The sequence below is a fragment of the Gymnoscopelus braueri genome (genome assembly GCF_963280865.1).
Source record: "Gymnoscopelus braueri genome assembly, chromosome: 10".
NCBI lineage: Eukaryota > Metazoa > Chordata > Actinopteri > Myctophiformes > Myctophidae > Gymnoscopelus > Gymnoscopelus braueri.
In genome coordinates, this window is record NC_137611.1 from 20,686,243 (window position 1) to 20,700,761 (window position 14,519).

The window sequence follows — 14,519 nt, forward strand, 5'->3', positions numbered from 1 at the left end:
ATGGGTGAAGTCGTCCTTTAATGGAGGTTGTAAAATGTAAGGTTTATGTGAGGACAGGCCCAACGTGTGTGTGTGTGTGTGTGTGTGTGTGTGTGTGTGTGTGTGTGTGTGTGTGTGTGTGTGTGTGTGTGTGTGTGTGTGTGTGTGTGTCACACAGAGCATACGTTGCTCTGCTCAGGTGTTTTATGACAGTCTGCTTGAGCCATCTGTTCCGTCCACTGCTACAGTATGCAGGACCCAAATGCTCCTAAGTGCTGTTGGAGTGCATGCATGGATTCTAATGAGATGTGCTGTCTTTCCACACGGACCATTTGTCTGATTCTGTGGCCTAAATAAGTACGCTTTCAGATTTAAAAATATATTTTTTTTTTGTCAGTGGTGGTAAAATAATTTGGCTGTGTAATACTGACCTAATTGGCTGTGGAAGTGGTGATTTTACATCATATAAAGCGGAGATATGTGCAACTTAAAAAATGCTGTGTGCTGTGCGTGAGAGAGTGTGTGTGTGTGTGTGTGTGTGTGTGTGTGTGTGTGTGTGTGTGTTTGTTTCCTCCTATGTAATGTAAGATGTTATGGCCTCACGTAGGCAACCAGCTACTCAAACATGGCGATCTGTTGCCCCCATCTGTTGAACACCAGCAACTGTAGGCCTTATATAACAGACAAGGGGGCAGCAAAGGACAAATGAACAGTGTGTGGAAGAAGTACCTGCACTATTTACTTAAGTGAAAGTATCAATTTCCTATTGTAGAAATAGTCTGCAACAAGTACAAGTTCTGTATTAAAAATGTACGCGAGTGAAAGTGCAAAAGTATTGGCATCAAAATGTACTTAAAGTACCAAAAGTAAAAGTATTCATTATGGAGATGGTCCCATTTCACAAGTTTTCAAATGTATAAAATGTATAAAAACCCTTTGAAAATAGTAGACCTACGCATCGCTTTGTGACGCGTTGTGAGCTTGTAGATCGGATATTTTCAAATTGCCAAAGTATATAGGTCTGAAGCGGTTTTGTAATAATAATAATAATCAAAATCTACAAAGTAACTAGTAACTAAAGTTTTCTCTTGTAGTGGAGTAAAAAGTACAACATTTGCCTCTAAGATGTAGTGGAATAGAAGTAAAAGTACTGAAAATTTAAAAATACTCCAGTAAAGTAAAAATGTGTATACTTAAAGGGGAATTTTGGACTAAAGTTTTCTTACCTTTTCTATGACGTTATGACATCTTAGGATGAATGGTACAGTAGAAAAATTTCATAACTCCACCCCTGAGCCGCCACAGCTTAAAAGGTGCGCGGATAGGCCTTAGGTTAGATCACATATTTTAATAGCTTCTTTTTTTTTTAATTTTTGGTGAGATCTGACGTTCATAGTGACAGAACACTATGCAACCAAAAAAAAAAAAACCATAAGTCTCGCTAGACGAGATTGAAATCTCGAGATTTCAATCTCGTCTAGCGAGACTTCTGTTTTTTTTTTTTTTTTTTTTTTTTGGGGACAGTGTTCTGTCACTATGAACGTCAGATCTCAAAAAAAAAAAAAAAAAAAAAGCTATTAAAATATGTGATCTAACCTAAGGCCTATCCGCGCACCTTTTAAGCTGTGGTGGCTCAGGGGTGGAGTTATGAAAATGTTCTACTGTAGAAAAGGTAAGAAAACTTTAGTCCAAAATTCTCCTTTAAGTACAGTACTTGAGTACAGGTACATACAGATGTGCCATTTCAGAACTTCACACTTCCCTGATCTTTCCCTGAAAATCCCCTGAAAAGCCACAGTTTCCCCTCCTATTCGCACCTGATTAGCCTTTGTTTGAATTTACGCTATTTCACACCTACCACCCACCATTTCACACCTGGCAAATGTCCCACTTTCTCCATGAAAAAGTGTGTATTTCTCACTGAATTTTTCCCATGAATTGCCAATGGCAGGGCCTGTGAAGCTCTGAAATGTGGCACATCTGTAGTTTCTTTCCATCACTGCAAATGAAGACACATTGTGCACAACAATGAAGACACTTAACCCAATAAGACTGGGAAAGCATCTGTGTGTCATTTTTTACATTTCTTTGGCTATTCAAAAATAGCAGATATACAAGCTCAAATCCAAGTTCAAATTGTAGATCTACAAGCTCATAGCGCGGTACTCAGTGCCACGCTATGAGCTTGTAGATCTAATTTTTTTTTTAAATAGTGAAGCTTTGTGCAAATCTTTGAATATATATTTTTAAGGCAAACATTTGTAACTAAAATCTTCACTTCTGGGGATTCTACAAATGTCCTCTAAATCCTACAGTTTTTTGAAAAACGTATGTTTCTATATCTGTGGTTCTCAAACCTTTTCATGTCAAGGACCCCAAAATTATATGTATTTGACCGCCGACCCCCATCTCAAAATATGTTGTTCTAGGGACCCCCCAGAAGCAAAGATTTGAGTTAAAAATGTTCGCTTTAAAAAAAAGATATATATATTCAAATATTTGCACAAATGTTCAAGATTTAAAATAGCAGATCAACAAGCTCATAGCGCGTCACCGAGTGCCGTGCTATGAGCTACAAATTGTAGATCTGCTATTTTTGAACAGCCAAAGAAAGCTTAAAATGACAGATTATTTCCCGGTATAAATGGGTTAACAAACAATTGATGAAAGGCATTCGTTTTGCTTCGCTAAGTAGGTAGCATTTGAGGTGTACCCTTAGGGCACGATATTTCTAACATCCCCGTACGCTTGTCTACCCGCTAAGTAGCCAGGTATTCAAGTGAGCACGGCCTTCTCCTTCTCCAGCTCATCCCGTGGGTTTTAGCCCGAACCATGCCTGGGGGCAGATTTCCAACCTCTCGTCTTTGTGATGATAACATCATCCTGGGTTTTAACGGCAGTGGTGGAAGGTAATCCAAGTACATTTACTCAAGTACTGTACTTGAGTAAAACGTCGAGGTAATGTTACTTTACTAGAGTTATTTCCATTTTGCCGTACTTTATACTTAATCAAATATTGCACGTTTTTCTGAGCTACATTTATTTCACACCTTTGCTAATAACTTTGCAGATTTAGAATTAGAAATCCCTATTTTAGTATATCTTTATGCAAATAATATTTATTCAAATGAAAGTTTAAATACAGGCCTTTTGACTGTAATTGTAACAGAGTATATTTATATTGCGGTATTCCTACTTTTTACATCAGTAAAAAATAGATCTGAGCACTTCTTCCACCAGTGCAGATTCCCAACCTCGTCTCGTTGATGACAACATCATCATCCTTGGCTTTAACAGAGACAGACAACAACACTCTGGGAGTGAGATCAACACACTCGAGTGGCCAGGAATTAAAGTATGATGGATTTGTCTGGAACAACAGCACTCGATATTTATTCATATTTACAAAAAGCAATCAGCGTAGGATCATGGCCGTCACGAGGCGGAGAAATTAAAGCGGAAATCCGTGACAGACAAAAAAAACAACATAATAATTTAATGTTGACATAAGGCAGGGTTTTGACACCCGTCATTGGCGAGCTAGAGGGCAAACTGTTTAAGCATTCGCCAATAAGGTTTCACTGCTCATGGTGAATCTATCTTCTATCTATACCTGTGATTCAATCAATCAATCCATCAATCCATCAATCCCAACCTGTGGAATGCGGCCCCGGCCAAATAATTGGCAAAACACTAAGATTTTAATGATAATATAAAGATTTTATGCAAAAATAAATGTCAAGGTATTTTTTCTTTAGAGTCTTGAGTATTAATGCCCAGATTGTGCCCAAACATGGACATGTCTGACGCCAGAGACTGAAGAAGGCTGGTTCAAACAATAATAACAAGCATATCGTCTCTGTCTCATATGTCCAAAACTGTTACAGTTTTTCAACCATTCAAATTCAAAAATAGCAAAAAAATACAGATCGACAAGCTTGAAACACGGCGCGAGCTTGTAGATCTACTATGTTTGATACTTTTGTGTGACGCTGTTAGTATGATCAAGTAGGGCATTATTTTACGGGGGGGAAAAACACAAAAAGTTAAAATATGGAGATGAGAGGTTTCTGCCCCGACAGCAGCACAAATCTGCACTCACCATTTTGACCCTGTCGGCCGTGCAGCCTCCTCCTCCTCCTCCTCCTCCTCCTCCTCCTCCTCCTCCAGAGCTCAGGCCGCCCGGCGCCGCCATCCCGTCTGAGCAGACCCGAGGCAGGCTGACCGAGGTCTTCATCCCGGAACGCACCACGCCGCCGCCCAGGCTGCTGTTGTTGTTGGACGAGAAGTTGGCCTTCAGCTCGCCGGCCTGGACCAGTCCCTGTCCCCCCTGGGCGTGGCCCTGCAGCGTCTGGCTGTTGACCACCTACGGAGGTCACCGACACATCAACCACACGGTTTCAGCTGCTCTACACGGGCTGCCGGTCACTTTTAGAACTGATTATGAGATTTTATTGTTAAAAGGACGGGTTTCACCCATTTTCCTTCTAAATATTTTTGATCCCACGATTTTTGCAACCCATTTTTTCACCCAGTGCCAACTGCCTAAGCTGTAATCCTGGGCGCTACTCTCCCTCTGCCAGCCTGGGGAGAGCTTCGAACTGAGCTCATGCTTCCTTCAATGCATGTGGAGTGAGCAGGCTGCTTCTTATCACCTGACAAGGGGGGGTTTCCTCGCTAGGACGTAGTGCGAGGAAGGAACACGTTATTCCAACCAGTTCCTTTCCCCCCTGTTTTTTGTGAGGATACCTACCCTAGGGGACACGGGGAGAACATGCAAACTCCACACAGAAAGGCCCTTTCGCCAACCCTACCTAGGGTATGGGCACTGATGACGCGGAGGAGAGGACACGCCCCCAGCACCCACAGCGTCCCCGGCGAGAATCGAACCAGGACCTTCTAGCTGTGAGGCGACAGCGCTACCGACTGCGCCACCGTGCCCCCAACTTCACCCATTTTCAACCTATCTTCATATAATTGGTCCTCACTAATGTTCATGATAAAATGGTACCATTCTTTCCCTACTCGGTCTGTGTCTCACAGGAGGGCTGTGGACACTTCAGAAACCCATTAGGCACACATCATCGTTAGGCAGATTCTTTCTTTCTTTTCGCAAGAACAATGGCTTCCATTAATAACACGGTAACTTTCCAGGAATAGAAAGCATGCATCGATAATGTCACCGGTAGGCGGGTTTCTGAACTCGTGAGCCCTCCTCTGAGACACAGGTTGAATAAAGACAAAAATGGCACCATACTATAATGAGCATTAGTGAGGACCAATTATATGAAGACGGGTTGAAAATGGGTAACGTCGTCCTTTAACATTTAAAGCTCTTCATGGTCTGGCAGCTACAGTAGCTACCTAGCAGAGTTGATACAATTCCAATTCCAATACTTTTACTTCTACTCCACTACATCTCGGATCCAAATATTGTACTTTTACTACAATTATTTGAAAACTTTAGTTACTAGTTACTTTGTAGATTTAGATTATTATTACAAAACATACATTAACCACTTCAGCCCTGTATACATTTCGGCCATTTGAAAATAGTATTTTTTGAATTCCGGACTTTTACCTGTAACAGAGTATTTCTATATGGCAGTATTGATACTTTTAATTAAGTAAAACATTTTAGCACTTTTTCCACCACTGCCCTCAAGGCCACTAAACTCAGGAACAGCCTGCCGTTGGACCTGCAGGCTTGTTAGCTCAATAACTATTTGAATCCTCTTTTAGAAGAAAAGCCATTTTAACCCCCTAATGGCCAATATTAATTGGTGCATCGAACCGTGTTGGTGACTGCTTCATTTTGTTGTTGCCGTCTTGTCAAAAACTATTATGATCTTACCATGGGTCTGACGGTGGCCGTGTTGGCTTGCCGCGCCTGCCGCTCCTCCGTGCCGGAGGCGTGCGTCAGGCACTCGGCCTCTCTGAAGAAGCGGTCGTAGCGGTCCAGGTACGGAGGCCTCTCAGGCAGGAGGTAATAGTGGGTGTTGCTGACCTTGCGGCCGTCCCGGACGATGGGGAGGATGCAGGGGCCCTTGCTGCTGCCCGACTCCTTCCCCTGGGCCTGGGGGGGGGGGTTGACGTCACCGTCATGAAATGTTAGTTGACGATTAACTACTTAAACCCCATATGGGTAACCGGAGTCCCTCAGGGCTCAATACTAGTGTATTTTCTGTTTTCTGTTATTGTGGGGAAAGCTTTCGCTGAAAATAGCAGATCGACAAGCTCACAATGCGACGCATTGTGAGCTATTACGGATACATTATGGATACTGGGGTTTAAGTAGTTAATTAGGTAAAACATAATTGTGAGTATGGACTTAAATGTGTATTTGAACACTGGAACATGATATGAACCAAAATTACATTTCTGTTTGCCTTTTAGGCTTTGTAAAACAACAAAAATGCACAGGTCAGGTATGACAAATAACTTACATATACAAAGAAATTACTGACAATGATCAAAATAAAGCATGTATTATGGCCATATTTAACAATTTTATACTTTCGAATATGTTTTTAAATAGTGGAAATAGCAGATCTAAGATCTCACACGATGCAGATCCACTATATTCGAAAATGAATGAAAATGTTCCAACAGACGAATTGATACAGATGAACGGAAACGATTACGCTAAATAATTGATCATCTCAAATAACTGCCGAACAGGCGATCATGTAATAATGGTGGCAGGGCATACCTGGGCCTGGATCACTTTGGGGGCGGCGTACTTGGGGTCCGAGGCGAAGCTGTGCGTGGTGGGCATGACTTTACCCGGAGAGGTGGAGAGGTAGGTGCCGTAGGGGTGCGAGGAGGAGGAGGAGGACGAGGAGCAGAGGCTGAGGGGAGCCGGGGGGCAGGGCGCACTGGGGCTCACGGAGTAGGCTCTCTGAGGGGGAGAGCCCACCACCAGGCCCATGGGGCTCGGGGTCCTGGAGCCCGGCTGGGACAAGGGGTCCCTGGGGGGGATCTGAGGCGGTCGGTCCCTGCTGCCGCGGTCCGCGGCGTCCTCCGCGGCGCCGGTGGGCGTCGGGGACAGGGAGTGGTCCCCCGACCAGCGGGCCGGAGCGTAGTCGCCCTTTTTGACGGGGCGAGGGGGGATGGGGACGCGCGGGGGGATCTGCGGCTTGTCCTCGGCGAAGGACAGGAAGATCTGCCGGTGGGGGGGGTCCTGAGACTGGGGCGGAGGAGGAGGGGCCCCCCCCGCCGCGGGCACGTTGTTGAGCCTCCTCATGCACTCCTGCTGGAGCTCCTGGAAGATCTCGGCCGACTGGGAGAAGGACGTGGAGAGAGCCTGGCTCTGCTTGCTGGGGAGGAACAGGTTGTCCTCCAGACCCCCCCTGGAGGCGGGGGGCTGTCCGTCCACCTCCTGTTCGTCGCTCTGCTCCTCTTCCTGTGGCTGCTGCTGGTCCGCACTGTTGATGGAGCTCACCTGGTTTGGAGACAAGACCATTAAGCCACCGGTTCACAACGGGGGGGACCCCCAGGGGTCCTTGAGGGGGGGTCCCTAACTAAAACAGTTTTCTGAGAAACGTATGTTTCTATATCGGCGGTTCTCAAAACCTTTTCATGTCAAGGACCCCCAAAATGATATGTATTTGGCCTCCGACCCCCCATCTCTAAATATTTTGTTCCAGGGACCCCCAGAAGCAAAGATTTTGAGTTCAAAAAAATATATATGATCAAAGATTCATACATTTTCAAGATAAAACAAATAAATGGTAGATCTAATCTACAAGCTCACAGCGTGGCACGAAGTGACGCGCTATGAGCTTGTATATCTGCTATTTTTGAACAGCCAAAGTATAACATAATGGTTAAAGTGGTTAAAATCTAAAATGACTCAGATGCTTTCCCGGTTTCAATGGTTTAATGCTGACAGACAATTACAGTGAATATCTACAGTACAGTACATGAAGTTATTGCTGCCCCGAGGGCCCGGCAGCAGCTATTAACCCATTAAGGCCTGAGGTTCCGATTCTACAAAATCTCCATTTTTTAACACATTGAATGCCAAAAACGGTCCGGACCGTTTTTGAGGGTCCAAACGAGAAGTGCCGAAAACGGTCCGGACCGTTTTTGACCCAATTCTATTTTTATACATGTGGGCCACGTGGGGCGCTAAAACGAAACTTTGACATCACCCAAGCAGTTTCTGAGAAGAAGAGGCTGGATGTGGCTCCATGTCAAAAATCCTTCCGGTCGGCGTTTTCAATGTTATCTCCTTGATTAAAAGCTTAATATCTCCATTTCTTTTTAATGTGGTGGAAACGAGCCGTTTTCGATCGGCGATCACGCTGCAATGGAGGGTCGCGTTGGAAATATTATTGTTCCAGGCGTTAGTCGGGACCCTCCGCCGTCTCGCACGCACGCTTTGTTTACATGCATTTCCGCGTCGGGGCTTCTCACAGCACGAAATGTATAACGCAAGTGGATGGAAGAAATGCTGGCACTCAACGTATAATATTTTAATAAACCTCTGGCACCCAATGTGTTAAAAACAGTTTTTTGAAAAAAATCTATGTTACTATGTCAGTGGTTCTCAAACATTTTCATGTCAAGGACCCCAAAATGTATATGTATTTGGCCGTGGACCCCCATCTCAAAATATTTTCTTCCAGGGACCCCCAGATGCAAAGATTTGAGTTAAAATGTTTAAAACAATATATATTCAAAGATTTGAACATATTTTCACGATTTTTCAAAAATAGCAGATTTACAAGCTCGTAATGAGCTTGTAGATCTGCTATTTTTGAATAGCCAAAATGTAAAATAATGCTTTTTTTTTTAGCTCAAATCAAAAAAGTGACACAGTTCCAGGTTTTAATGGGTTAAAGCCATTGATGTACTTAAATTAAATTGTACTGTACTGTTAAATCAATGATATTTTGTTGTACTAAATTAAAATACCTTTACTGGTGAAGTCAGTGTGCTGCAGATCCAGATAACAGTACTCATTATAACAGCTCTGGCCAAGATGTATTATTGTCTGTTGCATTTAATGACAATAATATTACATTCTGCAGTAATTGGAAATGTAATAAATTTTCTATGATTATCTGATCCCCCCCAAAAAATAAGAAGATCAGTAAAACATATTTTATAGTAGAATTAAGAAGTAGCATGACAATTATTGGGACCCTTTGAGACTCTAGTGTGTGCAGTTTAAATCCTCTCATCCATAACAGGCCACAGATGAAAACATAAATGATTATGAATTACGTAACGATGCATTAGATCTGTCTGAACTTGATCCCAGTTTGATCACCAAACAGAAGCGCTCACGTCGCCGCTAGAGGAGGGCTGTCACGATTATGACATTTTAGTTGACGATTAATTGTCACTCAAATAATTGCGATTAACGATTTAATTGTGTTTCTGTCATTGAACATTATGGAACATAATGAATAAAAAATTACATTTATTTTTGGCTTCGTAAACAAAAGTCGCACAGGGCAGATATGACAAATAACAGACATATATAATTATTTTACAAGGCCAAATACATATAATCTTGGGGTTCCTTGACATGAAAGTTTGAGCAACACTGATAGTAGCAACAGAAGTTTTTCAGAAAACTGTTAGGATTTAGAAAAAAATCTAGAATCTGCATTATGTCTTAATGGGTTAACATGAAAACCTATTTGAGAAATGACCAAAAGGCGGTCACCTTTAAAAGGCGTTGCTCAGTGAGGGGCGGGGGGGAGTGGAGCATTTTCTAAAGGTTGAGAACAGTTTATCTTTTTGAGAAATGCGCATACTATGATGTTTGGCCACTTTTTATCAGCTGACCAACCACAAAATAAAGTGAGTTTGTCAGCATAAAAAGCACCTCTTCATGGCAGGCGGGCCATGTGAACACACCCTGAGGCCGGCAGTTAAAATGAACAACACATACTGTAGCATCACATCCCAGATGGTGAATGAAATGGTAATTATACAACAGGTAGTTCCGACCAAGCAATCTGATTGGTTGAAATAGCTATCTAGCCGTGCTTCAAACCAGCATGATAGCACGGGCCTAATCACATAAATAAATCACTCCGCACTGCAGTCCGCACCTGATTAGACCATATTTGGCACAGCTGTGCTGTGACGTCACGCTGTCCCACGGTAGGAAAACAAACAGCACGGCGAAAATAGCCGATCTACAAGTTCACAACGCGTCGCCAGGTATCGCACGGCAAAAATAGCCGATCTGCAAGTTCACAACGCGTCGCCATCGCGACGCGTTGTCAGCTTGTAGATCAGTTATTTTGGCCACGTGACACGGTCGTACGACGGAGCATATAGCCTACTGGAATTCATTCCACTGCGCAAGCATTGATAGCTCAGCTGTGTTGATGAGACGGTGCCTCAGAGCGCTGCTACAGGGACTATTTAATGTCTCAGCAGAGATGCTCATAGGCCTGCGTCCTGCGTCGCTGACGCACAATATTGCGAAAGGACGCATTCATGACACCGTCGTGGCGTCCATGGGACGCACTAGAGTTGTCACCAACAACAGAGGAAAATAATAAAATAATTTGCGGTAAAATGAGTTGCTGTGATCTGCATGGACTCTCTCGGTTAGACACCATTGTTTGGAGAAGTATAATTCTCGGTTAGACACCTTTGTACTGGAGAAGTATAACTCGGTTAGACACCGTTGTGTGGAGACTCTCTCGCACACGTTGTTTTCCTCCGAGGTGGAAAGACTGGTGATGCGAGGTTACACACGTTGTCGCAGCAGCAGCAGCACAGCCCCTCGCCCCCCCCCCACACACGCACACACTGTTAGGCTACGCTACACACAGAGGTGGAAAGACGAGAGAGAGAGAGAGAGAGAGAGAGAGAGAGAGAGATGTAAAAAAGTCTTGGATAGACCACTGTCTGGAATAATAACTGATCATCATACATACAGGTCTACTACTAACCTTTGTTGCTATTGTCATCTCTTAAATTGACCAGCCAAAGTCAAATCCACGATTTTAGAGTGTTCTCCAACTTGCTTGGAGATCAGAGTGATGTGATGGATGCGTTTAACGCATGTTGCCAATCAGCTGTGTAACATTAGCAGGTTAACGATGGCTCGTTGAGCCTATGCATTTGACCACAAAGGCAATCAAAATCACTAATTAATGGCAGCTGTAAGTAACCGGTTGTCTATTATCTGTGTCTTGTATGTTTAATAGCCAACTGAATGTTTTCTGTAGCCTAGTAGAGATATCATATCAAGAAATTCCCTGAAGAGGGAGACCCTTTCCCTCATGCTAAACTTAAAGTGACTTAAAAGGTTCCACTTTTCCTCAAAAAGACAACTTTATTTTCCTTTCTCAATGACAAGCCTAATAATTATTATTGCATTTTGGCTATGTGCAATAACTGCAAGCCAATGTTAATAGGCATTGTCAGTATTTGTCTTCATTATTTCTTGAATTCCTATTTCTTTAGTTGCCAATAATTCCACTGTAAGCCAGTGTTTCACTTTTATTGCTACACAATAAATAGTAAAAATAAATTCTACATTCATAAATGATACAAAATAAAATAATAATGACAAAAAGGTTCTGTGATTAAATGTATTCTATTGCCCCCCGTTGACAAAACCGTCCCGGGGGGGCACCGAACTGGGTCCAAGCACTGCACCACGTAGGGTGTGAATTTTTGTGGGACTCATAAAATGTCCCTGGGACCCATCTAAAAGACCACCCTTGGGTCCCAGGACCCATTACATTGAAAACCTAGCAACATCACTGTCTCAGTCAAATAAACTCTTCTCTATACAGGGAAACGGATAATAGCGAAACATTTTTATTATGATTTGCGCCACAATATGAATACATTTGGATGTGTTTTGTTGGTAACTGTTGTATAATTGCAATATTACACTTGAGGGTGTGCTTTACCTTACATTATTGGCACGCCAGTGATGCGGTCAGGAACGAGGCGAAGCCGAGTTCCGCGAGCATCACTGTAGTATTGCTTAATTTTATCACTAGCAGGATAGACTATTGTAATGCTCTCCTGTCTTGTGTTTTGAAAAAATAAACACGTTTATTGGTTACAGGCAGCAGCACACATACTAAGACCAGACGGAGAGCACGCATTACACTCATTTTAAAGTCCCTCCACTGGTTGCCTGTAAGTTTTAGAATTGATTTTATGATCCTTTTATTGTTTTTTAAATCACAACATGGAAATGGACCTGCCTATTTGTCTGCAATGCTCTCTGGGTATGTGCCTGGTAGAGCTCTCAGGTCCTCTGGCACTGGTCTATTAACGGTACCCATTACAACCGTGTGTGTGTGTGTGTGTGTGTGTGTGTGTGTGTGTGTGTGTGTGTGTGTGTGTGTGTGTGTGTGTGCTTGTGTGTGTCAAGATTTTTTAAAAATGGCAGATATACAGGCTCATAGCACGTCACTTCGTGCCGCGCTATGAGCTTGTAGATCTGCTATTTTTTTTTAAACTTGAACAATTTTGTGCAAATCTTTGAATATATATTTTTAAGCTAAACTTTTTACTCAAATCTTTGATTCTGGGGGTCCCTGGAACAAAATAATTTTGAGATGGGAGTTGGCAGCCAAATAGTGTTAGGATTTAGAAGACAATTGTAGAATTGGCCTCAGGTCTTAATGGGTTAAATGTTCCAGATGGTAGAACTAAGAGGCACGGAAAAGCCTTCAGCTATTGTGTCTTAAAATGTGTAACAGCCTGCAACAACCGGCGGCTCTCTGAATTTTTTTTTTTTTACCTTAATCTTTTTGTATTTTAAAAATAATTGTCCTTTTTCCTTTCACAAATGCTTTTAATATTTTTCTTCTTTTGTTCTGTGAAGCACATTGGGTTGCACCAGCTGTATGAAATGTGCTATATAAATAAAGTGTGATTGATTGATTGATTGATTGATTGATTGATTGAGGACCGGGAATCGAACCAGGGACACAAAATAGACCTTTAATTAAATTGTGACATCAGTCATCTGTGACATAATCTATGAAGTATGACTCCAACTTTTGGCATGTTTTCAGCCCGGTCCGAGGCGCTATTTTCACCTGGTGTTTTCATCAGGATGGGGGACAATTTAGCACTTAGCACACCTAGTGACTGCACTGCACGACAGAACAAAACAAGACGTGATAAAAAGAAAAACACATCTATGTAAGCACTCACAGCAAGTGTTAGTATTTAAATTGTGGTGAAAACTGGGACTATTTGGTCGTGAATGTTGAAAACCAGACAAGAAAGTAGAGTTTGCACACTGGTATATGTCCTGATGAAGATCTGATGCATCGAAAACGTTGACGACGCAATAAAAATACAGCAGAGCTTCTTCAGCATTACCAGTGTGCAGACTCTACTTTCTTTTGTGATACTTCTGCTTGTCTTACACCTGGGCCACGGATGTGCGTGCACTACCTTTCTGAAATGTTGAAAACCAGGACATTCTTATGTTTTAGAGCAGGGGTCTTCAACAGGGGGGTCCCGGGGGGTCCCGGCCGCCATTTTTTTAAATAATTGGAACCTTTTTTCTTTCTTATTTAGATTAACCCATTAAGACCTGAGGCGATTCTTTAAAATGTTTTCTAAATCCTAACAGTTTTTTGAAAAAAATCAACAACAAAAAATCAGATTTTTCAAAAATAGCAGATCTACAAGCTCATAGCGCGGCACTCGTATATCTGCTATATGAAAAGGGTTAACCACTATCCCTACTCTGAGGGGAACGTTAGCTGAAAACAGCAGATCTGCAAGCTCACATCGCCTCGTGAGCTTGTAGATCGGCTATTTTCGGCAAAGAGGTTTGTGTAGGGGGGGGGGGGGAAGTACAAGTTGTCTAAGCTTTGAGGATTTAAGTGGTTAACTGTCTGAAAATACACATTAACATGAATACGATGCAACGCTACAAAATGCTAGTGCTGTCAAACACGTCTATGAAGCTGTCTATTCAATCTATGAAAAACTATTTCTGCTTTCTTCACTGAAAGCTACTGTAAGGTCGGTTCAGCAAAGAACATAGAAATAAAGTTTCATTTTCCAATCTTGCACGGGTGCCAAATTATCTTGGCCCGAACCGAACAGGCCTGTCAGAAAAGATAAACTTTCACAAGAGCTTTAATTACCTTTTCCCATGCACTGTAATTTAAATCAAACCAACACAGAGACATTGATTAGACGATAACACAGCGGTAGGTAAGCAATTTGTTAGCAAATTGAAGCAATTCAAAAGCCTCTCGTGGATATAATAAGGTTCCAATTATATAAAACCCGGGAGTCACAGTGCTTTAACCTATTCAATCCCGGGAACGCATCCGTGTCATTTTAGATGTCTTTGGCTATTCAACAATAGCAGATCTACAAGCTACGAGCTTATAGATCTGCTAATTGTTTTTTGTTTTTAATCGTGATTTTTTTGCAAATCTTTGAATATACGTGTTTTTTAAAGTGAACATTTTTCACTCAAATCTTTTTGCTTCTAGGGATTCTACAAAATGTCTTCTAAATCCTAACAGTTAAAAAATTAAATAAAAATCATGTTGCTATAATAG

General features: G+C 42.2%; 1 protein-coding gene across 3 annotated transcripts in view; it reads right to left on the reverse strand.

Moving 5' to 3' along the window:
- LOC308094463 (activated CDC42 kinase 1-like) overlaps positions 1-14,519 on the reverse strand; it is a 146,036-nt gene that overhangs the window by 14,531 nt on the left and 116,986 nt on the right. For all 3 annotated transcript variants that reach the window (XM_080441128.1, XM_080441127.1, XM_080441126.1), the window contains 3 exons: positions 6,692-7,423; positions 5,834-6,055; positions 4,082-4,345 (listed from right to left, as the gene is read on the reverse strand). In XM_080441128.1, coding sequence (XP_080297254.1) covers positions 4,082-4,345; positions 5,834-6,055; positions 6,692-7,423 — 1,218 coding nt within the window. The remainder of the gene's footprint in view (positions 1-4,081; positions 4,346-5,833; positions 6,056-6,691; positions 7,424-14,519) is intronic.